The sequence below is a fragment of the Dermacentor albipictus genome, chromosome 4 (genome assembly GCF_038994185.2).
Source record: "Dermacentor albipictus isolate Rhodes 1998 colony chromosome 4, USDA_Dalb.pri_finalv2, whole genome shotgun sequence".
Classification (NCBI taxonomy): Eukaryota; Metazoa; Arthropoda; class Arachnida; order Ixodida; family Ixodidae; genus Dermacentor; species Dermacentor albipictus.
This window is the reverse complement of record NC_091824.1, coordinates 69,689,644-69,717,634: the sequence shown is the minus strand read 5'-3', so window position 1 is coordinate 69,717,634 and position 27,991 is coordinate 69,689,644. Positions and strand designations below refer to the sequence as shown.

The following is a 27,991-nucleotide window of genomic DNA, read 5'->3' as shown; positions in this document are numbered from 1 at the left end:
CGCGCTCTGTGTGTGTGCGTGTTCCGCGGCCCGTTGGTATGGTTTATATCGCAGCCGGCTCGCGGCGTTAGGGGAGGGAGGGGAAGGGCGGAGAGTTGCCCATTTGTTTAGCTGCTTTGCGCTTGTGTGCGGGCAGGCGCACGTCGGCGCACGTTAATTGAGCCGCGGATTGAGCTCGGTTACGTGCGAGGCCGCTTCGGCACGCTTATACGCTTGCGTGCTCAGAGGCTGTCTTTGCGTTTCGTTCGTTCGTTGCCGAAGGTGCCGTACATGTATTGTGCGCGTGGCGATGTTTAACTGACCCGTTTGTTTGGCTGACCAGCTACCGGAGCGCCCTCCCCGCCTGACACGTTCCGGCGATGAATGGCGCCTGAGACGCGCGTTATGAAGCGGCCGTTTATGTACGGGGCCCGCATGGCTCTGCCCTGTTCCCGCGGCCTTGCGAAGAACTGCCCGCGCGTGGAGAGGTGGCACTGTATTGTCGGTAGAGGGCGTGCGCTGTGTGTCGGCGGCGCGAACGCGCTCTGGCCATTTGCTCGGCTCGAATTAAGGTGGCGCGGCCATTAATTACAGGGCCCGTTAAAGCGATAAAGCGTCGCTCTTGCCCGATCTGCGTGGGCGCGGGCGGTGCGTGCGTGTGGCTGGTTGAAATGCGCGGTGCTTTATGTGAGCGAGCTTTTCTTCGCTCCCGCATGTCTTTGTTCAGACTCTATTTATGTATTTAACAATACTGCCAACCCTCTTGCGAGGGTCCTTACAGAGAGGGTTATGAAAAAAAATATATAAAAGAAAATAACATGTGCAATAATCAGAAACACAGAATACATCGAAATCAAGCGGCGCATTCGCACAGATAGTCATCCAGAGATTTTTTGAATTGGGAGAGATCAGTATGTTCCACTACACACATCGGTAACTTCTTCCACATTTCAATCACGTCGGGGAAGAAGGAGTGCCTGAATGTATTAGTGTGAGTGGTATAAGCTTGGATAGATCGGTTATGTTCGGGGCTGTTGCTAACCGTTCCCCATGTTGTCGTTGAGGCTGATCGCTATAGTAGGTCAAAGCTCATTCACCATATATACACAGAGAGGCGAAAGAGTGTTGTACGCTATCTGCAATATATATATATATTCAGGGACAGTCAAGCGACATGGCGGAAAAAAAATTAAACTCATGTCATTATTCTGCTTGCTAACCGACGTCTGGGTGCTAAGGGGTTTAGAAAGATACGAGTTTTGAAAGATGGGAGAAAATGATATAACGCATGTGCGCAAAAGAAACTAAGATTGACAGATAGACGCGGCGCGTTTTAAGTTTTCACGCTGGCCTGCTGGCCCGCCGCGGTAGCCCGGCGGCTATGGCTTGCATTGCTGAGATCGAGGTTCGCGGGTTCAATCCCGCCCACACTCCCATGGGAGTCAGAATGGAAGAACGCTCGTGTACGCACCGTGAATTGGGCGCACGTTAAATGACCCCAGGTGGTCAAAATGAATCCGGAGCCTCTCAATGCGGCCTGCCTCCTCATCAGATCGTGGTAGTGGCACGTGATACCCTGTAATTAATTTTTTTCTTCTTTTCTCTTGGTTTAGTGGTTGGCAGGGGTCGCGGGCCGCACCCACGTTGATGGGTGGGAAGGGGTTCCTCAGGACCCAATAAAGTTCTTTCCTCCTCCTCCTCCATCTTTTCTCTTTATATATTTCTTCCTTTCTGTTATTGTTTTCTTCTTATTAGTTAGCGCTGGCGTGATTAGTAAGCGCTCAAATTCTTGCGTGGGTTTCCGATGTGATAACAGTCACGCCGGCCTTGCGCGCACACCTTTGTATCGGATGAGATTTGTAAGAACAGACTTCTCTTTCCTCACGTCTGATATCAGTCGCATAATTTCGTTTCTTATTGCGAATTTACCACGCTGTCTATACTTCAGTGAGCGAATATCTGGCAGAAAATTGACTCACAAGAAGTCGTTCTCTGCTACTCGTAACACGCAAAGCATGCGATTTTGATTCGGAACGAGACCTTCCGCGCAGCCGTTCTTCCGCAGATATTCACCGACGGTTGCCTCGGGCCAATTTCCCGTTGCACGCCAAGGTGTCCTTATGGTCTGTAAAAGTGCAGAGTTGTTAATATATTCACAGATTCCGAGATTGCATTGTATATCGATTCTGTCTTCCTTCTCGCTCGAATCTCATACTCCAAATGAGGCGTTTTGAGCTTGTCTCTACTCGTAGGATTTCTGTTCGCGGCTGGCCGCTTTAAGGGCGCATATAATCGTTATTTGACTCGCTGTGGAAATGGTAATGGCCTGTAAAGGATGCGTCCTATTCTTCTCTCTCTATTCTTTTTGTAGGAAAGCATGGTTTGGTAATTAAGTATCGCTCCAAGACGTTAAGAACGGGCAATCGCAAGTCTGTCGCTCGCGTCTAGTGTACCTCTTTCCAGCGCTGCGACAAGTTTGCGCGCGCAGCTTCTCTTCTGCCAAAACGAGCGCGGCCTGCGACTTTCGGCCGGCTGCCACACCGAGTCAAAATGGTGGCGGTCGAAAGACTCGCGAAAGCCGGTTGACGCGCGCCGAATTCTGACAGCTAGGAAGGGCGCACGCTGTGCATCGTTCCCAGCTCGGGAGGAAGCGGAAAGGTCGCGCGCGCGCATTTCTCAATCCAATGCCCGAGTTCGCCAGTAGCGCGACGTTGTCGTGTGTCTTTCTTTCGCGTCACTTCGGTCGCCTCGACGACTCCGTGCACGCGTACCTGCTGGTGAAGCGCTCCGAGACCTACTCCTGAACTGCTCGTGCAGTCTCGATTTGTTTTGAACTTGCTGATCGCGCTGTCGTGAATGTTCGCGTTTGTACGGAGTGTCGGGGCAGGCCGCGCCGGTAGTCTGTCTCGATGCCAAGTGCATCGAGATCTTCTTTGTTTCTTTCTTCTCTCGCTTCTTCTATTTTGCTCTTTCTTATTTTTTTTAAAGGAATCCGTGGCTAAACTTCGCCACTTTAGTTCAGGAAAGTACGTTGTTTAAGCTAAAATGCCAAAGGGTGCCAAGAAAGCGGGTCAGAAACGGCAAAACTAAAGAGAGCCGGTGACGCAGACGACTTATATAGGCGCTCGTTTTCTGTAGTTCTGCATTTCTTGTGATGTTTAGGGACTGCGATGCTACAGCAATCTGGTCGTGTCACAGCTCACCTTGGGGGTCACTGTCACCACCGTGTACCGTACAAGCGGAGCCGGTGAGGACGAAAGATGCGGCTCACTTATCCTTTCAGCGCAATCCGGCGCGCAGTGGCAGACCTGGAGACATTCGCGAGCTCTATGCACTCAGCTCTGCCCGCACTGCTGCCTGTATCGATGGCCATATTTGTGGCGTCGTCCGCTTCTTATCGCTGTGCGTGCGTTTCAGCATAGCAGAGACGCACACATTTTGTTCCGGAGACCTTCGGCAGGACACCGCGCAAGCAAGCGCTGCTTCCCATATGCGCAGCACACGTGAATAACACGAAAAAAAAAAAAACGCTATGTCGAAGCATACTTGAGCAGGAAGGCGTCACTTCGCACAAATTGGGACAATATCGTGCCAGCTTTGGCTAGTGGACGGATTTTTTTTTTTTTAGCACTGGCTGTTTCGGAGTACACACAAACGTGTGCACGTTATAACTCATATTGAAAGTGTTGAGAGTTAGTTACTTTGTTAACTAGTGCGTCGGTTGCCACCAGCATTGCGTTAGTTAAGCAAGGCGTCGCCGTCTTATTTCTGCAGCGCCGTACTTGCGGTCTTCTTTTTCTCGTCTTCGGCGCAAGGAAAATGATAGACAACTGGGTGCGCATCGGCGTCTGCGCCGCTTTTCGTCTTCGCTGTAATCGTGGCTAAAAGCCCCCCCATCTTCGAGAGCGGCCCGCGGGTACATTTGTCTCCGGGACTCGCGGCTGGAGGGGGGCGCGAACTGCATCGTGTCCGTCTCTTACGAGCGAGTCGATTTTTTCCTCGACGCGAACTTGTCGGGGGGAAGCAGCGAGATCGATGTTCCTCGCTGAAGGGCATTGGCGGTGTCGCCGTCGGAGCCGCTACGACCCGTCGTACATACGCTTTGCCGGATGAGGAAAGACGGCGGGGTCTCTTCGACGCGTGCCCTGTGAGTGCCCGCATTCGCTGGCGCTGGGGGCCCAGGAACCCGCGGTTCTGCCCCGGGTTACATTCTGCACATAATAGTACACCTACCAGTAATAACCTATGGGGCTGAAACAATTAGGGTAACGATTCAAAGGAATTATTTTGTAAAGGAGAGCGCAGAAGCTTTGCGAAAAAGAAAGGAGACCAGGACAGGAAAGACGTTCTTCCTGTGTGCCAGTCGCTGCGGGATCGACGCTTTTAAAGAAGCTTCAGGCTTCTTCGAAGGCTGTGCCACGCCAAAGGCAAAATAAGTTTGCCGTGATGCCATATGTCCACATTGGGCTGCTGAGCACGAAGTCGTGGGATCGAATCCCGGCCACGGCGGCCGCATTTCGATGGGGGCGAAATGCGAAAACACCCGTGTACTTAGATTTAGGTGCACGTTAAAGAACCCCAGGTGGTCGAAATTTCCGGAGTCCTCCACTACGGCGTGCCTCATAATCAGAAAGTGGTTTTGGCACGTAAAACCCCATAATTTACCGATGTCCACACAATTTCACATAACCTAGAATGGTTTGAGCAAAAACACGGAGTTGACCTCGTCTTCGCAGCCCCTCTCAAACTCTCTCGGTGGTGCGCCCTTGCAAACGGCCAAAAGACGAACAAGACCTGTGAAAAGAAACACATGAAAGCCCAGGCTTTCTGTGCCGCCGAAGTAGTACATCAGATACCACTCGGCTGTGGGAGAATTTACATCGGGCAGACGGGGCGCTGTCTAAATGACAGGCTAAGAGAGCATTCATCCTTCATCTTTAAAGGCACTGATCAACGCCGTGCTCTTTCCTGCGCACTGCAGGTATAGTGGCTTTAAACAGCTTTTCCATAAAACCGAGATTACAAGCAGATCCAAAGGCAGACTCGAAAGGGAAATCCTCGATGCTGGTCAGATTCACGCTCGCGCTGACCTTTCTATTAGTGCACCGTCAGTGCATCGGAGCGACAAGGCATTTACGTTCCTCGCCCATGGCTGAAGTTTCTACGCCCTCTCCTCTGCCCCTCTCTTCCCCGAGGGTCTTTTTTTTTAAATTATGTTTCCGAGCACCGGGGTTGCGTTTGTGTTATTAAGGCGTAAGCCTTTAACGGCTCATGAGTGTCCGTGCTCAGTCCGTGGTGGACGCGGGAAAGCGGTGATCAATCACTGCCGGTGACACTGCGCTTGAATCCCATGCTCGCGGCCACGGCGGCGTCCGTTCGTAGAACGGTTCAGACAACAGCAACATAGGCAGTCGTAGATAGGCTTTTGCTTATCGCAGTTTAGCTCAGCAGAGGGCCCATAGATTTTTATTGTATTGTTCTTTCTTTCCATGTTAGGTCATGGTCATTTTTAAGCATACAGAACAGAATCCATGCAGGCTTCTGAGTCACGCCAGAAGCTGTCCTAATATTGCCAGCTGTCAGTCTTTTGTTGGCATTCACGGGTTTGAATGTTTGCGATTTATCACCTTGAACGGTGATAAATCGGGAGAGAGGGCGGATAAATAGAGAACCGGCTGCGCGTCGTTGTCTTGCAAGTCGCGGTTTTCGTGAAGGCTTCGGGTGCTCTTCTTCGCGTATTGGTTTCGGGCGTTCCAGTTATTAACCTAATGAACTTGCTCATTCCTTAAACGCATCCCGGCTTATTTGGCGCCGGAACGTGCGACGCGAGGAATTGTCTAGACCGTCGCCCCATCTGTTAGCCGGCGGAGAGGCTAGGGATATCGACCGTCGAGAGATGGCAGCACGTGTACTGTGTGTCGCCCTCGTTCACGTGTGCGTCTCCGGAGGGGGAAAGGTCTCGCGCCGCGTCGCGCGACAGATTCCGCTAATTTACCCCGGCCGCTGGAGGCCGCCAACGTCGCTGTGGGCACGGCTACCACGGCAGCTTTCCACTTTGTGCGGGCACCGGCATTCCGTGTAGTTTACTGCGACGCGCACGCTATGGGAGCGCGCCATAAAACCCAGGTGCCACATTAGCCTATACCTAAAAAAAAGCAACGTAAATAAACGCTCTGACCGTTGACTTTTTTATACAATGTAGTTCTTTTCTATACAATGTATCTCTCTCGAGCCACCTGCGTTCGCGTTTGTTTATTTTTTTTTGTAGCCGCAGTGGTCATTTACTTGATCCAACCGGATTTTCCTTACTGGCGTGTCGCCCGTTTACTGAACTTGGAACTACCTAGTTACTTTTTTTTGTCATTTTCGTTCTTCTTAACACAAAAGCCAATGTCAGCCGAGGCATCATTATTGACCAGGTCTAGGCCGTCATTCCGTTTGTACAGTACATTTCAAATCGAGCAAGTAACATCGCACAACCGTCCTCCCAAACAGCTACTTTATTTATTTATTTATTTATTTATTTATTTATTTATTTATTTATTTATTTATTTATGCACATACCTCACAGGCTCCAACTGGAGCATTGCGTGAGGGTTGTAAAAGAAACAGCATGTAGCAAAAACAGGAGAACATAGCTAACAACAAATCAAACAATTGAAAAAGAAGGGTCTTTTATTCGCTTTCGTGACATATGGTTTGTTTGCAGTATATTTGGATGTAAGTACATCGATAGGATTGATGGATTACGCTGGTTGCAACTCGCATTTGTGTTTCGCTATTCTCTAATCGCAGAGTGTATTTTAACAACCTAAATGATGTCGCAATTCTTTAATATGTTCCTTCGTGTGCAACAATATAACAATAAAAAAATACATACGTAGGCAAAAGCTTTGCTGGCTGTGAATTCCGCACTCACTTTGGAAGGCAGCGTCTCTGGAATCTGGTTTGCACGTCAGCCGTTATTAACGTAGGTAATCGCGCTGATTTGTTACGTATGCAATCTTTCTTAAGCTGGTTCGCTTCGCTAGAGGTGGAGCTCGCAGAGCAAACATGAACGTTATTCACATGTTGTGTAGCAAGTTTTGCTGAGCCGTGCGATGTGCTTCACAAATCCCCCCCCTCCCCCCCTCCCCCAGACTACATTACTGTGGTTGAGGCGGCGTGCGCGCAGCTAGCTACCTGTCAGGGGCGTAGCCAGGGGGGGGGCTTATGGGGCTTCAGCCCCCCCCGAAATTTTTTCGTGCTGTCTATGCACCGCCTACAAAAGCAACCCCCGGCGCCAGAAATCATTCTGGATTTTGTCTAGAGCGTCTTTTTCACGCTCGACAAGCCATTTCACCGCAAGAATTGCGAACTTGGGCTGAATTTCGCGGCAACGCCCATGCACCGGGAGTCACATAACGCAAGCAGCCCCATCCCTGCACAAAGTTTCAAGGACGTTTTGATGGCGAGCAGGCTCGCCGCGGCCTTGCGCGGAGGCTGCGGAATCTACACTCTATCATAGAATTTACAGAGCGCGTGGATATCAATTCCGAAACTTTATGGGTATAAAGTTCTCATAAACGTTTGATGTGAAAGGTACATTGACATTTCCAAACGTGTGCTTTAGATTTTCAATTGCGGGACTTTGTAAGTTTAATGCTCCCATAAATATTTGACGCCAAAGGTGCACTGACTTTTCCTAAGTCGCACATCGGGCCATACAACGAGACAAGCCAAGTGAACACGCTATCAGACAAGTTGACAAAGCCCGCAGCGAGGCACGATGAGACGAAGCGTTGTGGTGGTTCATTCGTGCCGTCATGTCACATTAGAAATATCATTTTTTTTCACCTGCGCCACAGCATCCAGTGAAGACACTAAAGCCAGCCAAGGCAACTACGTTTTTACTTATTTTTCTACTTTGACTTTTAATCGCGAGGACACATTGAGCCTCTTCATTTTTTTTTTTTTTTTTGTTCTCGCTCCCCTACCCGCGCGCTACCGGAGCCAGCCAGAGCGCACGCGTTTTTCTCGTGTTGCCCCGACCACCGCGCGGCGCACTTCGGTGCGCGTTCGGTTTTCTCTAGCCGAGTGCATTTTCGCCTGGCAGAGCTTTCGACGCTTTCTAGCTAGCAGACGAGAAAAAGAAACAATGGTCGCTAGCCGCCATCACTGTGGGGGCTCGACGGATTTCAGTGCGTTCGCTTGAGCGCAACCTCTCCAGAGAGTCTTGTCTCGCCGGTGTAGGATACCGAGCAGTATGCGCATGGTTCTTGGTGACCAAGCGTCTCGTGTTTTCTTCGATATTCCTTTAGTAGCCATATCAGTTGCCCAAAATAGGCATTCTATTGTGACCTACATACTTTGCGTTTTTTTTTTTCATTACGGTGCCCCCGCCCCACAAAAGGAAAAAAGAAGCGTTGTTGCGGTGCAGCGAATTGTCACATGGTGAAAGTGCTATTTCGTTACTTCTTTTGCGGAAAGTAATGGGTCATGGGACGCTTCAGCTGCCGGATACTTTACTATAATATTGTGATAGCAATTATACGGACACTAGGCGCATTCCTGCCATCGCCGTCGCCCTCATGTTCCATATAAAGTCCAAGTGCGATAACATCGTGACCCCGCGCCGCATGCTGTATCTGCGAGTGAAAGCGTATGGGGGAGGGGGGGGGAATGGGTGAGCCGACGATAGTGGCTCACTCTGGCTCACAAAGTGAGGAGCAAGTGCGCCGCCTTCCGTCGCGCGCGTTACATTGGGGGGAGTGGATGAAATGGGGGCAGGATCTAGGATTCTGTTAACCTGTGATTGCGCAACATGTTTATTTGCCTTGTTTGACGCATTATGTACCGTGACGTTTTCTCAGATACGTAGATTTATTGGAGACTTATACGTATATTCAAATATCTTGTTGCGAGGTTTTGTGTGTACGTGCAGTGGCATTTCCAGTGGCACTTTTTTGCTCTTTATCAAGCTGTATCTTCGCATTTGTAATGTACGAGGGCTAGTCAAATGAAAGTGAGCCTACCCACGCCGCGAAATTATGGTTCTGTTCATTATCTGCAAGGCCTGCGCGTAGCACACAGGCATCTCTCATTTACAAAAGTGACACGCAGGTGTGAGGATAAATGTTCTTTAATGCTCTCATACACTGGGTTGAACATGATTCCGTGTCGTAATGGACTCCCCAGAAGTGAAGCAGCGTAATGCCGTGATGTTTTTGACAGCTGAAGGTGTTTCCCAAAAAGAAATTAGTCACCGTATGACTGCCGTGTACATGGAACATTGCATTTTATTGGCCATTGTGAAGCGTTGGAACAAACGGTTCAAAGAAGGGCGTGAAATTTGCAAAGACGATCCCAGACCGGGCCAAAGCCATCGTGCAATCACCCCTAACAAAATTGCAAAGGTTGATGAGCTGATGAAACAAGAACGGAGGATAAGTATCGATGAACTGGCAGAGCGTGTGAACATCAGTCACGGTTTGGTGCACGCCATCATTCATGAACATCTCGGTTATCGGCTCTTGTGTGCGCAATGGATGCGCAAGATTTTGAACCACTGCCAGAATACGGAGAAGATCAGCGCTGCCTTTACTCATCTGACCCGGTGTCACAATAAAGGTGACGATTTCTTGTCTGCAATCGTGATCGGAGACGAGCCATCATGCCACTACTAAGAGCCTGAAACACAACGGCAAAGCTTACAATGGAAACATTCAAATTCACCTTCTCCAAAGAAAGCAAAGGCCGTCATTTCCGCGAGAAAAGTGTTGTTGACTTTTATTTTTCGATCGTCAGGGGCCATTACTGATAGAATTTGCTGAATCTTGAGAGACTATCAATTGTTTCCGATATTGTGAAACGCCGGATCGGCTGCGTGTCGCAATCAAGAACAAACTACGTGGAAAATTGACAAGTGGGGTCATCTTTTTCCGCGACAATGCCCGTTCCCACGTCGCTGACGTGGTTAATACAAAACTGGCAATGTTCAAGTGGGAAACGCTGCAACATCCGCCATACAGCTCGGACGTGTCGCCTTGCGGCTTCCACATTTTGGGGCAACCGAAAAAACAGCTCAAGGGAACCAGATTCGTCTCGGACGATGTCGTGAAAGTCAGTTGCAAACGTTTTGAAGCAACAACCCAAGGAGCTTTATGAAACGGGAATTTCGCGACTCTTTAGTCAATGGGACAAATGTCTAAATGCTCATGGGGGCTACTTTTAATTAAAGTACCCCGTTTGTTATATATATTCGCATTGGCTCACTTTCATTTAACTCGCCCTCGTATATTCTGCAGAACTCCTGCTTTTTATACGTGGTCTCTGTTGCGACTATAATTTCGGTGCAATTACTCACGATACACAACCGGTGACAGCTGCTGCTGCGAAATACATTAGAACAAATGGCAGCGTCATAGAGATTTTTCACTGGCCGTTACATATGTACAAGAATGTAAACAAGGATCTTGAATGACAAAGTGTCATTAACATATTTGTCCTCAACTTGTTCATTTCGTGGCCTTTACATTTTTCATATCAGCGGCATGCACTGCTTTGCTGGCTTCGAAGTGACGTAGTTCTAAAGTTCGTGTGATATTTTCTTTACTTATTAAATAGTTATGTTGGCCACAATTTTTGGCACATATGAGTATATTCTTTATTAAAAAATACATATTTTACTTGTATTGACAGTGCGTAGCGTTCAGCAATTCGTTTGCAGCATCTTTGGCAATGGCAATGCAGTTATTATTGGTGTATTTGATCCCTACGCAAATTGTTTAAGAGGAAGCTTTAGCTCGGGCCCAACTGCGACGCGGCCTATTCAGATACATGTAAAATGCAGAAACGGTTTTCTGAGATAACTCCTGAATCGGTTTTAATGAAATTCGTTGCATTTGAGAGAGTATGTTAAATTCTAGTGTCTGTTGGAAGTGCAATTTCGATTTAAGGCCTGAACTTTGTTTAAAATATTTTGAAAAATTCGAAAGTTTGAGAAAAATGGAAGCACGATGTTTAAATATTAATAGTTCTGCATCGAGAACAGATATCGCGGTTCTGTAAACGGCATCCATTACACCATTCAAAGCGGAGAAATTCGATATGTCAATTTGTATCTTACGTGAATTGGTTATGTTATGTGCATAGGTTCTGCAAAAGCCGTATTTCCATAATACTTAATTTTTTGAGACTCATGTGTAACATAAAAATTTTGTCCACTGTAGATGTACTATTATGTGCAATTCACAGAATTGTGATATCAATTATCATTGCTGATTTACAGAGTTGTAAACCAAATTGTATCGTTTTCTGAAAATTTTCGATTTTTGCCACTTCTTAATAAAATATTGATGACCTAAATTGAAAATTCGAAACAAACAGTCACTAGAATGTAGGTTTTTCTTTTAAATGCTACAAACCTCGTCAAATTTGGTGCAGTGGTTGTCGAGAAAAACGAATTCTCCTTCTTCATGTATTTAGATAGGCGCATCGTGAGCCCCCCCCGAACGAAATTTCTGGCTACGCCACTGCTACCTGTTAATAGAGAGTTTTAGTTTAGGGGGCGCAAGCGGCTTGCGTACGCAGGAACTAGGGGCGACGGTACTGCGCACGCGCAGACACCTACGTCAGCATCTGCGCATGCGCAGTACCGTCGCCCCTAGTTCTTGCGTACGCAAGCCGCTTGCGTCCCCTAAACTAAAACTCTCTAATAGTTGTAGTGTAGGGGACGCAAGCGGCTTGCGTACGCAAGAACTAGGGGTGACGCTACTGCGCATGCTCAGACCCCTACATCTGGGTCTGCGCATGCACAATACCATCGCCCCTAGTTCTTGCGTACGCAAGCCGCTTGCGTCCACTAAACTAAAGCTCTCTAATCTTTCCCGTGCGCGTGCCGTTCGTGCGAACGGAACGCTCCAGGGCGCTGCGGGAAAGCACCCTTCCACCGTTGTTTTTTTTTTTCGCGCAGTTTATGTAAAGAAGTAGTGGGAGCCTTTTGATAGCCGCTGGTGCGCGCGCCGTTTCTTCTCGTTCGGCCTCGGCGCCGCGCAAAAAGGGGGGAGCGAGTCTCTTTTCTCCGAACACATCGCGATGCTTTACGACTCCCAGTGGGTCGTCGTCGTCGTCGTCGGCGGCGGCGGCGTGGAGCGCTGAAAGAGAGCCCGCGGTTGGCGTGGGTGGGAGTCAAAGGGTGAGGACGGGCGGCAAAGAGGAGGCATGTTTTGACGGCGTCCTACGAGACACGTGTGAAGGCAGGATGTGTTGCTAGCTAGGAAGGGGGGGGAGTGGGCGAGCCCTTTTCGATGCTGCCCCGAAGAGAGAGACCCGCTCTTCTTCGTTCCTCGCGCGTGTTTCCTGAACGCTATAAATCAGCGGCACGCTCTCTCTCTTTCCTCCTTCGGCCGAGGCGTCTCTTCGCCTTGCCTTGCTGCTCTTCCGCGCTGCAGCAAGAAAGAGCGCTGCGCGGGGATCCTCTCCCGCGAGCTCGCGCCTGCGACTTGTGACCCACGACCTACTGCAACTCCAGACCTGTACAGATATCCGGCTTCAATGGTAGCCACTTGCGCCGACTCTCGTTCAACCGTTGCCCGATGGTGTCGCTTTTATAGCCTTTTCGTCTGCTACTCTACGGTTGATCGGTGCGGCGTTGTAATTAGTACGTTGTTCTCTGACGAACCGTTTGCCTAGCTGATGATTTTGGCGAACACAGTGACAGTGATGTCACAAGGCTTTGATCGGTCACTTGGCTACAAAAGTTGACAGCCCGAACCTGGAAAATGTCGGTGCGTGTAGTCCGCTGCTCTCTGAAGTAACGTTAAATAGCCGCTCCTATTGCCTTTTTCAGGCAGTAGCAAATCACACAGATCCTGCACATTATTACAAGTCACATTGTTTATAGAGTTCGTAAAGTACCCAGCAGTTTCATTGTATACGTTATAAAGTTCGTTCCTGCGCTCTTTAGAAACTGGAATCCACCGTAACCGTCGACAACAGAAGGATTACAATGCACTCATTTTAACTCTAAAATTTGTCCGTCAACGCGTCGCGAGTTCAAAAAGATAATTAGGCCTACAGCTTCACTGCATACGTATCTTTCACACCACCGTTATGCTTCCGCCTTACGACGCAGAAAAAGCTAGCTTTGCAGTTTGAAAAGTGTTCCGCGACACAAGGCCTGCACTGCAGCACGTTTTGGAGCACTGGGATCGCTTTTTCAAGCTTTCTACTGATCTAGACATCCAAGACCATTAAAAGCAATCTGTGCTTACCTTTCCTTAAAACAGGATCGATCATTCTGTTGCACCTATCGGGTGCAGGGTTTACTTGTGAATACTTACACCAGATCATCTGGCTGTAAATCCTATTAGAAGTAAATCCTATTGTCATCTACAGCATTAGGCTATCTGTAATCAACTCAAAAAAGCTAGATTATCCTATGGATCTCTAAGAACAATTTTCCAGTATCTTACGGAGCATTACGGAGGATATGGGAAAGGGAAGTTTATGCCGTCTAGCATTGCTGCTGCCACCTACGCTCGTTACTCACCTTCCTTGAGTCGCTCCACCTCCTCTAATTTCACTATTAAAACTCAAAGCATTCGCAAATGATTGTCTTCTTTTTATATTTGTGAATTTATTCATTTAGCACCAATACAAGCGCTTCGTTCCTGCCGAAATGGCAGCACGAGTGTTGAACATATCGCAGAAGCAGACGACAGCGAACAGGTTATAACTAGCGCCATTCAGCTGCTACGCTCTGTGCCTAGTGGAGAAAGGGGCGAATTAGACCAGGCGTGCTGGAACAGGGAGATTTGTGCAGATCTGGAGTCCAGTATAGGTCGTGCTCAGACCCATGCTATGCACGAGGAGCAGCAGAGGTGCTCAGAGAACCAATCAGAGAGGCCGTAGCAGCCCTTTGAGCCTATCAGAGTTCACAAGGTGGCTAATTCGACAACATGGCAGAATTTGAGTGTCTAAAATAGCGCCCCAGGTTGCGTCAGGCGATCGGGAAAACTTAATTCTGGCCGCGCTCGCACGTTGAACCCTGCTAATCATTCCGTGCTCTTTTCACCCGGTCGCGTATGCGCGCAAGAAGACTAATGGCGCACAACCGACAGGCCATTAGAGGGTTCTTATTCGCCGTTGATTGACGGCTACCTGTAGCTTTAGACGTACAGCGCGAAATTGGCGAGGCACGGTATAAAGCCATGTGGCGCGGTAGTTCTCTGCAGCCGGGTGCATTCAATGCCCAGCCTGTGTTTAGACCGTATAGTTGCAGTGTCGCGAGACAGGACACAGTGTTTGCAGTGTCATGGCTCGACCTATGCGACTGGCCGTTGTGTGGCGCAGCGTTTCTAATAGGGTTCGCGGGGAGCACGAACGTCGCTCAATCCAACTACAACCAGTTGAGTAACGGGGCCTGCTTGGCGGATTGACGCTATACGCCTGCTGAAAGCGACGCAAGCGCGCAGAACAAGCGACAAACTTCCTCGAAGCAGCGCAGATGGGACAGACGTCCTGCCGCAGGTATTTACGATGTGTGCGTGGCGTCTTGTGGGGGCGCTGTTTTCCCCGTTAAGCGTGTGTACTCGGTGTGACAACCGAGCAATCCCGCGCAAAGTGCGTCTATGCTTCCTATCCCGTGGCGAGGCCGTCACACTTTTCAAGAGTTTCTCAATACACGCAAAAGAGCAAGCTGACGAGGACAACGGGTCCCGCGACGAAATGCAACTAAGTGCAATAGCTGTAGGAAACGCGCGTTGAGCGAGCCATTCCAGAAGGAAAAACAGCCGCAGTGGAGCGGATGGGTGACTTATTGCGCTGGAACGAGCGAAATTGTCTTCTCGGTAAACCGCACACGGGCGTCGGATGTCGGTGCCACGGTCTGTGCCGTAACTTTTTTTTTTTTTTGCCGTTTCTTGCGCATCGTCCACGTAAGCCGCGTGTCAGCGCTTTCTCGTTTGTGGTTTTGCTTTGTCCCATTCTTTCACTCTGCTTCGCGACGCCGATGCATACCAGCTATATAGACAGCGTCAACGCCCTCCTTTGCTCGTGATCTCGTTTTATAGGGACAACCTTCTCTCCGCCGTGGACGCAGAAACGAGCAGCCACCGCCCGTATATAGTGAGGGACCCCCCGCCAGTTTCACAACGGACTCGCGCGGTGGCGAGTCTAATTAGTGCGCAGAGGCGCGCATTCTTTTCGCGAGTTTGGAAATCCTCGGCGTTTCGCCTTCGCCGCCTGCACCTCGGTAAGCGGGGCTGCTGGCGCCGAGATTGCGCTTAGATACGGGCGCTCTAAGCCGCTTGGTCGCCCTCTGCGGCGCGCGCAAACTGAAGGCGCCGGACTGTAGCGTCACTTAATTTCTTTCTCTCTTTTTTTTTCTCATCTCGGATCTTCACTCGATTGCGACGCCTTCTTTTCAGCCATTCTCTCGCTACTCGATAAACTTAGGCGCGCAAGCTGTATAGGGGATGCGCCGGGCTGGTGTCTGTAATACCTTATTCCTTCTCCCCCGACTGCTTTCTTCAACGAGTGCCACTTACCTGCGCAGAATGCTATATAGCTGGACAGCAAGAACCACGGCCGTCCCGCGGACTTCTACGGTGTTTGTGTCCGTCGTTGCGAAAACGGCTGCGGGAGATTAACTTGGCAGGTAGAGCTGGTCTTCATTGTTCGGGGTAAAATTTAACTCCCGGCTCGAGAATGCTTCTCTACGGCGCTGCTCTTTTGTCTACTCTATACCGCGCGATTCGTTCTCCGCGATCTTTTTTTTTTTTTTTTTTCGTGCGTTCTAGAGGACGAGCCAGATTTAATCCCTCTTACGAAACGTCGAAGTGTTCGGTCGGAGAACTCGAAACCGCCCTTTGCGTTCTCCTTGTCAGCGCAGTCAATCTAAATCAAACCTCGTCTCGCGCGGTAGGATCCGTCCGTATTCTCCAACATGCCCTCGAAACCGTTTCAGCCCTAATGAATCGAACTGAACAGCCTTTGGGGTGTTTGCGTACCGCTCGGCTATTCTGACTTTCCGCGCTGATTGCGTATTTGCCCATAGCTTCGGCTGCCGCCTTTCGGGACGGACAGCTCGCGAAACGGTGCTCCTTAATTTTTTGTTTTAATTGACTTTAAATTATGGATAGTCCACTTTCGTCAATTGTACGTCCACGGGGTACGCAAAGTTCGCTCCAATTATCCGAAATGCGAGGCAAACGAAGTGTTGGAAAATCGTGGGTGCCTTTTGTTGGATTCATTGTGATTAAGCGAGAGAGAGTGGGAGGGTCAAGCTGACCGATGTCGAATGAACTCTAACCGTTGTGTTAATTAGGCAGTTATCACTTGATTGATGGCATTGTCAGAACGCCTGGTTATTAATTATTTAATCAGTCCTACCATTCTAGAATGAACGCTAAGATGAAGTTTTGAACGTTGTGCGCAAGAAAACTGTTTGGGCACAACGTTTATATTATATGATTTTGCTGCAGTATGTCGATAAGCACCAAATGCTCGTGTACTTAAGATTTATGTGCGCGTCAGTTAATCCCATGTGGTCGATACGAACCTGGTGCTGTCCGCTACGGCGTCCCTCGTGACCTCCCGTGTAGTTTCCCGACACCAAACCCCACATTCTTTCTTTCTTTCTTTCTTTCTTTCTTTCTTTCTTTCTTTCTTTCTTTCTTTCTTTCTTTCTTTCTTTCTTTCTTTCTTTCTTTCTTTCTTTCTTTCTTTCTTTCTTTTTGCCGCAATGAGCATGGAAGGTTGCGGACTCAGTCTTAGTGCCTTTTTAGTATGCAGCGCATTTTGGTGTTTTAGTCGACAATAATCTACTCACCCATGCTCCGCGCCTTCCGAATTCGCTTCTGTTCCGTTGACCTCGTACAACGAGAAATGATTTGGCGTGAGTCCCCTTTTCGCTTGGTCGCGCGTGTTTAGGTTTGCGTAGCATGCTCTTTTCTTCTCCGTGTTATCTCTTCAGCTTCCTGCATTGCGATTCGTTCAGTCTAGAGGGGACTGCAGGAGGTACATAGGAGGTACAGTACTCAGCGATTGAAATTTTTATGCCACCGGTGGTTTTCCGGAGTCGCCGAACCGATGCGTTTTTGTTTTCATCTTTTTGTTCATGCAATAGCACATAATTCATGACTGGTCCCCCACTGTTGGGTTGCGCTATTTCCTTAAGAAACCACCGCGATCATCAACTTGCGCAGTCCGATGTGGCTGAACTCACCGATCGCGTCTGTTTTCGCCGCAGGCGTTACCTGGCGCCAGACCACCGACCGGGTACAACGCACGGCAGCTTGGACATCCCTCACCGAAAGGTAAGCGTAGTCCGCACGTTCTTTTTCCTCTAGCGCGCGTCCGTGGGTGGCTTTAACACCCGCGGTAGGCCAGAGGAAATGGCGCTATGCTGCTGAGCATGCGGCGACGTTACGTCGAACCCCTGTATCGATTTCCACTGGCGACGGGAACGCTTGTGTTACGATCTTTTAAGGGTTAATCGGGGCGCGTCAATTCTTATTCTGCCGAGCATTGTGAAGCCAGTTTTACTTGGGAGCGTTGAGATAGTAGCTTCGACTCCAGGTAATGGAACGCATTTAAGACGTGTCGTCGACTTGATGCCACCTTGCGTCGAAAAAAAGAAGGAAAGCTTATCCCAGTATTTCAAATTAAAGGTTTGCGTGGAACATATACGAGACACCGCATAGCTTATTTTAAGCGCATAAGAAGGTGTGACTGTACGGTTTTCTTAGCGTAGGCGACCGTTCCGGCCGGGTTTCCAGAAGTCAACCCGGCCGCCATCTCGTTTGGACAGGAAAAGTAGGCTACACCGTTATGGACTTCGATGCTGTCTTCGCGAAACTCCTTTCTTTCTTTTTTTTTTCCGGCTTCGTCAGAACTTGAGTGGCACTTAAGATTATTGCCGTCATCTTTGCTGTCTGCTATAAGCCGCATTTAAGATCCCCATGTGGTGCAAGCACCATAGCGCAGTTGTGGATTGTCTTGGCTATGCTCTTGCTCCTCCGCTCAAGCGCGGTACGTGATCAGGGTATGTTGAGGCGTTGGTCTCGCGTAATGTCTACCCGCTATACTGCGGCGAATGCGGTGCATGCGCAGTGGGCATAATGTAGCATGTCTCGCGGTTACGTACGTAGGACGTGTCATGAAAATTTAAGTTGTCATGAAAATTTAAATTTAATTTACTTGCAAAAACCACGATCTGATTAAGAGGCAAGCCGTATAGTGGGGACTCCGGGATAATTTTCACCATCTGGGTGGTTCTTTAACGTGCACCGAGTGTACGGTACACGGGCGTTTCTGCATTTCGCCTCCCATCGTAATGCGGCCGCCGCGGCCGGGATTTGATCCCGCGACCTCGTGCTTAGCAGCGCAACACCGTAGCGGCTAAGCCACCACGGCGGGTGGCGTTTCACGCGAAGCTAAAGCTATCTCTCGACTTCGACTGTTTTGAACCTGCGTACGGTACGTGCTTTTTTTTTTCTAGTACTGGTTTACGAAGGCAATCAGTTTTGGAATGTCGTAAATTTGTGCGTTTGTCGGGCCCGTTAGATTCAATTTTCTGGGTGAGAACAGCATTGGAGAATGGCCTGGCGGTTTGCTTCGGTGTAGATCGCACATAGTTCCATCGTTCACATTCTTTCAGTTCGCTTTGTAAACTTTGTTTTGGACTTTGTACCTACGACAAGATTCTGTTCGGTGCGCGTTCTTTCTTTCTTCCTTTCTTAAATTTGGAGCCTAACTGTCTTGGTCCGTGAGCTCTGACTTCGTTTTCTTTTTTTTTGCATGCATTGTGCTTTTCCACTTTCCTTTCAGGGACTTCTCACTATGTTATAAAGGCATTAAAATTATTTTTTTAGTTAGAAGAAATAGCAGAAAAGTCCTGTTGTATTTCTCTCTCTCTCTCTTTTTTTCTCTCTCTCGCTTTCGTGTATAGCGAAGTGTGCCGATTGATTGGCCGCACTGCCCGCAGAAACTAGGGAAAGCACACCAGACTGTTTTCCCCGGATTTCTAGAAGACTGTGAGCCTCGCATATGACCGTGGTGGCTTGCATATTCTTTGCGTTGGGCGGCAGTTACTGCTCGATTGAGTTAAATTTTGTGTGCGTGCAGTCGTAGCGCCCAAATAGTCGTGAAGTGGCACGCACGTAACTTGTCCTTGAACTTGTCCTTGAACTTTTTTTCTTTACTTTTTTTGATATGGTTTTGGTATGAAGCTTTACGTCCGCCAGCTGCAAAGTGAAAAGCACCATGCCATCATCATCATCGTTAGCGCAACGGTACATCATTTGTCTTTTAGCGGCCGAGAAAGCAGCGCCAACGTCCGACACGGCCGGCTCAGCGCGGCTCGGATGGCACGTGCTTTTACAACGTCGGCCCTATGTTGTGCATAGATCGGTTGGATGCAGATGCGTGATGGGGGGGAGGTGCTCTGTGGAATCCGTAAGAATCGGTGGACCTATAGCCGGTCCGATGCGAGGGGGGGGGGGCGCACCGCGGGAGGCTCTGGCCCAGAAGCGAACGCACTGGTGCCTGGCCAGGAAAAAAATAAGGGGGGGGAAGGGGTATTGCAGTGCCTCCAGGTCGCTGATGAGCTGAAGGCCAACGGAAAGATTGGGCAGCTGTATATGGCGTCTCGGGACAGAGGTTGACACCCTGAGCCGCCATTGTGACCGAACGAGGGCAGATGAAGGGAACGGCGGTAGGGTTACCGTGCGTACGGAAGGGCATGGCACGCTCCGTGGCGGCACGTTGGCGCTTTCCTCACCGACACGGAGAGTCGGATGATGCCTCAGACTGACGGCGTTAAGAGATAGCGTGACAGGTCCGTGAATATGCACGCAGAGGCACCCAGGTGAATGAGCTGGTGGACTCTCTGATGACCCGTGAAGGGGTCAGCAGAGAGTGCCCGATAAGCGAAGGGAGGACGGGTTTGCGTATGTGCGTGCGCGGAAGTGGGGGCGGGGTGTGAAGGATGGCGGGCTTGTTTAAAAATGAAGGTCGCATGTGTGCGTTCTTTTATAGCCACGGAGCTATTGACTGTGGTGTTCTGTTGGCGCAACCAAGGCATGTTAGGCTGCCGCAGCTTAGCCGCTGGGCGTCTTCTGTGCGGCCTTTTGAGCTTTCCTCAGTTCGCTATATGCCATATTCACGTTCTCTCGTTTATGGTCTTGTCGGGAACGCTTCATACACTTAAGTGTCGTGCCGCTCGCTTTGTCTTCTTTTTTTCTTTTTACTGTGCGCCTATAGCATGTTCTAATTTTCTGTCTTGAGAATAGAGAGGCACAAACTCTCTTGGCTTCTTTTGAAAGAAGTTAAGCTATTGTTCCTGTTGTGTCCCTTTCTCCTCCTTGTTCCTTTTGTCGTTATTGCTAATGCTGTCGTAGCAGGAATATTCGCGGAAGGAAGTGAGCTATACATAAACCGCGGAATGAAAAGCAGTCTGATTTTATTTGCTCAGATGTATTTTGAGAGGACGGAAGATCCGCGCCGTTCATTTTCCATCGCGATATCACACGAACGGATGTATCCAAAGAAACGGGGCATAGAGCGCGTCGAATTTTAGTCAGTGTTTTCGTTTTCTCGTTTTACAATAAGAACCGAATTGTGCAAGTAAGCGGCAGTTTCTTCTTTCTTTCTTTCTTTCTTTCTTTCTTTCTTTCTTTCTTTCTTTCTTTCTTTCTTTCTTTCTTTCTTTCTTTCTTTCTTTCTTTCTTTCACTCGCATCTTGCTTGCTATGCGTGCCTTCTTGTGATGATGGCGGGTTTACCTCGTCTTTGTGATTATCTAACAACAGAACTTTTTGCTCGTCCTCTGTATAACAACCCATTATGTGCGCCGTTACTCTGAGTGCGTTCACGGTGCATTGCATAGTCGGTTTTGTAAAGACAACCCACCTGGGTGTTTTTTAACCGTGTTCTTTAAGTTATGTTAAAATAAGAGACCTAAGTGCTAGTCGATGACTGTATTCGACGCGCTATTTGCTATTCTGTTGTTCGCGCAGTATATATAGTCTGGCATCGCTACCAACCAAGATTTGTGACCGGGCAGGCGTGAAATATCGCTCCAAGGTCGATTTTATGTCCTTGTATTGTTACCTGTCTGCGTTAGAAAAATGTCTTGGCGCCATGTGGTGTAAATTGGAGAGAACGCGAACAGACGCATTTTATTATTGTTGCTTTTAAATTTGCCGGGCTGTTCAAAAAGGGAAACAAGAAAAGAGCGGTACCGGTACTTTCTTTCGGCACGTTCTGTAGGTTGGCGTATGCGATTAAAGATGCCTGGTATTGCAGGTATTGCAGGCGCCTGGAAATCGTAATGAAAAGAAAAGAAATCGAACCTTACATTATAAGAATATTTTTCTTTTCCTTGATCGGCAAGATGATGTATTTATTCCAGCAGTCAGGCACTGTTTCCCGTCGTTTCCTTGCCGTTCGATCGCTGTATATACGTTGAGCCGCCATTTCCATTTTCTGCGCGCATTCCGCGTGCCGTTATTTATCGTTCCGGCAAAAGAAGAAAAATGTCTTCGTTGTAAGCATGCTTCGTTGAAAAACGATAAAGTTCTACGTGTCTTTCGCGCATACGCGCACGTGATAAAAGGGGAAACAGGCAAAAGAAGCGAAGACACGCAGGTGTACCCTAATTTCCGAACCCGAACGTCAGGTCGATTGTGTGCGTAACAATAAACGCCGACTCGAATTCAGGGACCACTCGCGCGGGAATGCTATTAATGGCTTTTCATTTCCGTCGGGTGCCACCCGCGCGGGCTGTGCCAGGGCGCGCGGTGCGCAACTGAGGCCGAGACGCTGGCTGCTGCGCCGGTAGCTGGCGCCGTAAATCACGCCCCCCCCCCTCCCCCCTCGCCCCCTTGTCAGGGCGACGACGCCGCGTGCCGGGGGTGGTTGCAGGAGGGCGCGCCTTCTCGGCGCATGGAAAGGCTCCGGATGCGATTGCGCATCTCGCATTTGGGCGCCGGGAGCGCAGAACGAAGTCGCCTGCCGCGTCCCGCAAGCCACCTTCCACGTGTCGGAAGATGGAGAGGAGGGGGGGGGGCGGCTGCGTGGCTTCTTCGAATGAATAAAGCCCCCACTGCCGACTCTCTCCTTCCTAACTCGAATGAAAGAAGAAAAGACGAAGGTCGTCGATAATGGTGTTCGGAACGAACGGTGCAGAAGGGGGTTTAGAGAACGATCGAAAAACGGACGCCCTGAACGCTGGCGCAACCTCGTCCTCTTGCCGCGACTTGCGCGCGCGCGCGCTGCTGAACCTGAGAGAAGAGCAGGTTGGCGGCGATGCGTCCCGACAGAGAAGCACCCGCGCCTCGCACGGACAGCCACCGCTGTCGGCGCCGCCGCCGCCGCGGGGATTGTGGTTCTCATGATTTATATATAAAGCTATGTAGATACCTGCCAAGCTGTCGGTTGCTCCCCCCGTCCCTTCGCACAACTGCCCGAGGCGCCGAGCGCGTGGCTTGCTGGCGTTCCTGATCGCTCTTGCTGCCGGCCGAGCCACGCCAGCGAGCCACTCTTTATGTCCGAGGAGCTGCGGCGTCCCTCCCTGATGTTGTTGTCGTTGGTGCAGGGCCCATCTTGCGACCCTTCCTCCGGGAAGGCTCTTCTCGCATTCCGCTTTCTTCCATTCCGGTTGCTATTTCTTATTCCTCCTTGCGGCGGCCGCCGGTGGCTGCTGGGCGAGCGGGTTGCACCTGTGAGACGCAGTGAAGGAAAAAAAATATAAACAAACAAAAGTACGAAAGGCGCTGCCCGAAGATACGCTCGAACGGACCGGATTTACTGCTGCTGATGTATTCAACTTCCCTTCTCCCCCGCTCGGACTCGGAAGGGGAAGCGCGGAGATAAAGGAAGATGGGAAAAGGAAGGCTCGAGGAAAGGAAACGCGGGAGGAACAGAATGGCAGCCACCGGGATGTTCTTTTGCGAGCTCGCGAGGTGGAAAAAAGTAAAAGCACGAAGCGGGCCGCCGCCGGCGCGCGCACAAAGCAATCGTGTGATGAGAAACAGCGAGCTCTGTTTCGTTCCTCTATCTGGCCGGGCCCCCCGCACGCACTTGCGTCTGTTTGCGTAGTTAGTCGCCGTCGTCGACGCCGCCATCGTAAGGAGAGGAGCCCACGGCTTTGCGCTCTCGCCCCGTAGGCCTGCCTCATCCTCAGCCCCCCCCCCCCCTCCCCCACTTCTGTCTTTTATCCTTTATTATTTTTTTTTCGCGCCTGCTTCCCACCGCCGCGGTGGGACGGCGTGGTGCGGCCCTCGCCGTAATCTGGCGAACGACTTTGGCGGTTGTTGCTCGACGCAAGCACCACCACCGGGTTCGTGAGTGCGTGCGTGCGTGCGCCAGGCAGTGGACGGCGGCGTGGTATGAGGCTCTGTCGGGCGATAAAGAAGAAGGATTCGAGTCTGAGAGCAAGAGGGATCCGCGCGCGAGCTTGGCGAGCCGGGTCCCGCTGCTATCTCGCGGCGAGCGACGACGATGCTGAGAAGAAGGCTCGCCGGTTTGTATCTCCTCCGCCAACGGGGAGAAGCGGTCGGCGAAGGGCATTTTCGGACAGGTGAGTGCGCGTATACCGTCTCCTTTCTTTTTTTTTACCCCCTTCTTTGACTTCTTCGTTTGTTATATGTTTGTACGCACGGGAAAAGGAAGGCATCTTCGGCTGTACGGATCTTCCCCTGCCTCTGCTGCTTTCACTTGCTGTCGCGACCCGTTGCGTTTCCCGTGCTCTCGTCGCCGCTCGGCTTCCGCCCTCCGCCTTTTGTTTTCCTTTCATCCCAGGTGTCGCAGTCATCTTGGAATGCGCACTGTTTGCCCGAGTGCGGCGCTTGCGCATCTCGCAAGAGGAGGCGCACTCCGGGCGGCCGCCGCGCCTGGCTTTCCAGCTGGCCCCGCCGGCTTATAAGCAGCGGCTGGCAATCGCAATACAGCCGTGTGGGTACAGATGCGAGCCGAGCGTTTCGCGAGAGCGGGTCAGGTCAGGCGTGGTCGGCAGGTCGGATTGGGTGTATACCGCGAGCCCCGGCTGAAGAGTTCCGTGAGGTGCGCGCCCCGGCAGGACAGTGCCGGGCGGCCGCCACTATGACTCGCTGTCCACTGCTCTCTCTCTCTCTCTCTCTGCTTCCGTGGCTGGCTGCTCTGCCTTGAAGCACTGCTTCCTCTGGAGCCGCCGCGGATGACTTGCTCCCAACCCGCGCGGCGCTCACCGGCTATGATTAAGACCCGGCCGGTGCGTGTGCGTGTGTTTGTGCGTTGCGCGCGCGCGCTTTCTCTCTCTCTTTCTCTGTCTGTCTTTCTCTCTCTCGGAGCGCGGACTCCGGTGTGTTTGCGCAAACCTGGTGCCGCGTCAGTTCTCGAAATGAAGGCGGGTAGAGACAACAAGATGGCGGATGAAAAGAGAACGAAACTAGAGACGAAGAAAGGTACACTCGGCCGCCGTATCAAAAGGTGATCTCGGCTCTCGAGATTGCTGTTGACGCGAAAGGGAGGGAGGGGAAAAAAAAGCGTACTAATAATAAGTGGGGGAGAAGCTCTGTCTGCTCCGTACTACGCGGGCCGACTCTACGCTGTTTCCTGCTGTGGTGTTCGCCGCTTCCTTCGGGTTCCGCGTCGGCGCGGGCCGAGAACATTGCTCTTACCCACGGCTCCGCCTCAATTTCTTTCATTCTCCCCCAGTTTCTACTCGCAGCCTCGCTGTGCTCCCCGAACCCACTCGCGGTTCGCGCGATTCGCGCCCTCGATGCGTCGCCTGTTTGCGTATCTGCTCTTCTCTTCTGGTTGGGGATGCCCGAGCCGAGCGCAAAATTGTGCGCGCGCGTGTGTGTGTGTGTACGTATGGAGCATGCGTGTGCGAACTTGTGTGTGTGTGTGTGTGTGTGTGTGTGTGTGTGTGTGTGTGTGTGTGTGTGTGTGTGTGTGTGTGCGTGCGTGCGTGCGTGCGTGTGTGTGTGTGTGTGTGTGTGTGTGTGTGTGTGTGTGTGTGTGTGTGTGTGTGTGTGTGTGTGTGTGTGTGTGTGTGTGTGTGTGTGTGTGTGTGGAAGCTCGAGGGAAAGAAAGGGTTTCTGTTGGTTGCCCGCCGCCGCAATTGTTTCCTTTTTTTCTTCGCGCCCAAATTCATTCGGTGCCATGTCTCTTTTTTTGTGTCTTCATTTTTTTGTTCTCTCTGTCTCGGGCGCTGCGCGAACGTCTACAGTGGTGCAGCTGAGGTAGCGCGGAGAAGCGAGCTTAGCAGCGGCTCGGTGCCGCTACACCCCCCCCCCCCTTTTTTTTTTCCCCACACCTCGCTTGTGTGTACGGAAGCGCACTACGAAAGAATACTGTCGCAATTTCTTTTCCAAGCTGTACTGTTTCCCGCGGGGCCGGAAATGGCGAGATGGCTTCGTTTCGTTTCCTATCTGAAACTTTTCTGAGAGTGTGTTGGTATCTGCTCTCCTCGATGCGTCTGCCCGGTTGGCAAGAAACCTTCGCTGCTGTGGCGGAACGCGCAGCGTTGATCAGTGCTAATCATATTCTGTATCTTTCGAAACGTACTGTTCCTAACCTGCTAGCCGGAAACTTGATTTTGGAGGTACTTTAGGCCGTTGTGTACTTCTACATCGGCTGATGCTTTTTTTTTTCTTGCTAGTTTATTACGGGTTTCTTTGGTTATGTTGGTAAACGCAGCGAGCAACATGCAGGTTTAATTGCCTACGTTTCGTTCTGTTACTCTTTTTATGGAACGGTTCGTAGGGTTCTTCCTTTTATAGGTGCTAAAACGATCGCAGGTGTTATGAGCGCCCAGCTCATGCTTGTATATATATATTTTTTTTCTTATAGAACCTAGACTGTGCCGTCCCGGTCGCACTTTTAAGATGGCGTCCTCTCCTGCAAACGCCGCTCCCTTTACTTTTGTCCCCCCCCCCTCCTCCTCCTCCTTCCCACTTTACGGTGGTGCGCCAAAGCGTGATCCCGCGCACCGCGGCGGCGCGCCCAGGTGGCCCGTTAATTAGTTTAGTCTGGAACCGCTAAAACTTTTCCCCGGAGGGGCTCACGCACGTCAAGAACAATAAGGCTTCTCGTCCCGCCACCGCTGCTGCTCGAAACTATAATCCACGGGGCTTGCCGCGCGAACGGGCAAGAGGTGAGAGCTGAGAACGATCAGCAGCAGCATCATGAGGAACAGCAGCAGCATGAGGAGCAGCAAGAAGACAACTGTTTTTGCTTCTGGATCGTTCCATCATCCTATCGGGCCGACTCAGAGCGCGCAAGGGTGCGCGAGTATAACGGGAGAAGATGCGCGCGAAAGAAGAAATTATACAAGCGAGCTGTTCTCCTTTCAAGGCAGAGCGGGGTAACCCGCCCGCCTTGTTCTTAGATGCGCGCCACGCTCGGTTGGCTTGGAGGCGCGAGCGGCCGTTCCTGGGGAAGGTCATCCCAGCGATGGCCCCGGACGCGTTCGCGCTGGCTCGCCTTCCTGGCCTTCTCCTTCTCTTTCGTCTCAATTTTTTTCCGCTCTCTTTGTCGAGTACGTACTCTTAAGTTGGAAAGCGGTGCTTTATTTTTTTCTCTCTGTGTTTATCTCCTTGGATCTCTGAGAGAAGTGGCCGGATTAAGAGCGACGGATTCGCGTTTCCTTTTAATCCTCCCGGAATTATCGCGCTCGCATCGCCGCCTCGGCAGCCACCCCCTGGCGGCGATGGCGAGAGTGGAAGTTGGGCGTCACCGAGGAAAGAAGGAAGGAAAGGGAAACCTCGAGGAAAGTCTCTGGATCAACAACAGTTCGCGCCTAAATCTCGGCAGCGACTCGGTGTTGAGATTCTCATTCTCTGTCCGAGCAGAGAGGAAAGAATGGAAGAAGGGTAGGCGGATGGTTGCCGTATATCTGTGTCTTTCCCGCCTTGACATCCCCGATTCGGTTATTGTACGCTCACCGCCGACTGGTATAGTAATAGCAAGTGTTTTTTTTTTTTTTTTGCTATTCCCATGGTCTCCTCTCTGGTTGCCTGGTGTTGCTTTTATTTTGATCGAGAGCAGTTGACACGCTGCATTTGACATACATTATCTCGGGCCAGCCATACGTTGTCGTTAGAGTTATCGGCGGCGTAGTCGTGTCCTCGTGACTATGAACTATAGTAATTTACCGGGGACAGCTGTAGCTGAAATTCTCGGCAGTAAATATATGGATTCTGTGTTGGTGCCTCTGGCGCGTTCTGCGTTAGTAACGTGTTTTGCTTCTCTCTTGCGAAGTTACTAAAGTCGCGCAGCCAATTTCGCCGATCCTACGTAGTTCCCGCGCTTGCTGAATGTCTGTGACATTCGACTCTGGACGCGTGGTGAGCGCATTCTGCTAGAGGTGTAATGCGAGGGAATGGTTGGGTTGAAGAAAAGGTGAAAAAAAAAAAGCGTGGGAGTGTTCCATTACGGCTTTGCGCTCGAGTCGATGTTGCTCTTTTGAGGCGTTGAACGTATTAAATGAGTTACTGAATCGCCGCCGCCAAATTATGTGCGCCGAGCAGAGTGACCTGGTTTTCAGTGAACAAAGGGGCGTGAAAGTAGACGGCATTGGTAGCGGTGATGCAGTGGCTTCATCCCTTTCGCTCTCCTCTCCGTCTAAGATGAAAATCATCGCGCGCGTTCGAACGACCTGTGGGAGTCGTGCGCGCCAGGCGTTTTGTCACTTACGGTTATGACTTTCCGTGGGGGTCGACGCCCGTCGAAGGACCGCGCATTTCGAGTCTCTCCTGCAGCTGGGAGAACGCGGCGCGGTGTGGCTGATCGCGTCGTCTTAAACCGAGCGCGCTGAATGAAGGGCGGCAGTCACAGGGGGGAGTAGCAAGGGAGTGGGTATCCCAGTGATCGGACGCGGAGTGGGTGGAAGGAACGTGGCCGTTTAATTTAACGGCGCCGTGGAGCGCATCGGGTGCCTGCAGCTTCTTATTCTCGTATGCCCCGAGACCGACTCCTCGTTGTCCGCCGTCCGTGGGTGGGCGGGCGGGTTATCGATTTCGCTGGAGTCATTATTCATATTA

General features: G+C 50.7%; 1 protein-coding gene across 8 annotated transcripts in view; it reads left to right on the top strand.

Annotated features, from left to right (window-relative positions):
• Nucleotides 1–27,991, top strand: part of LOC135902051 (poly(rC)-binding protein 3-like) — a 458,527-nt gene that overhangs the window by 154,276 nt on the left and 276,260 nt on the right. For all 8 annotated transcript variants that reach the window (XM_065431947.1, XM_065431948.1, XM_070537070.1 and 5 more), the window contains one exon: nt 17,213–17,279. In XM_065431947.1, coding sequence (XP_065288019.1) covers nt 17,213–17,279 — 67 coding nt within the window. The remainder of the gene's footprint in view (nt 1–17,212; nt 17,280–27,991) is intronic.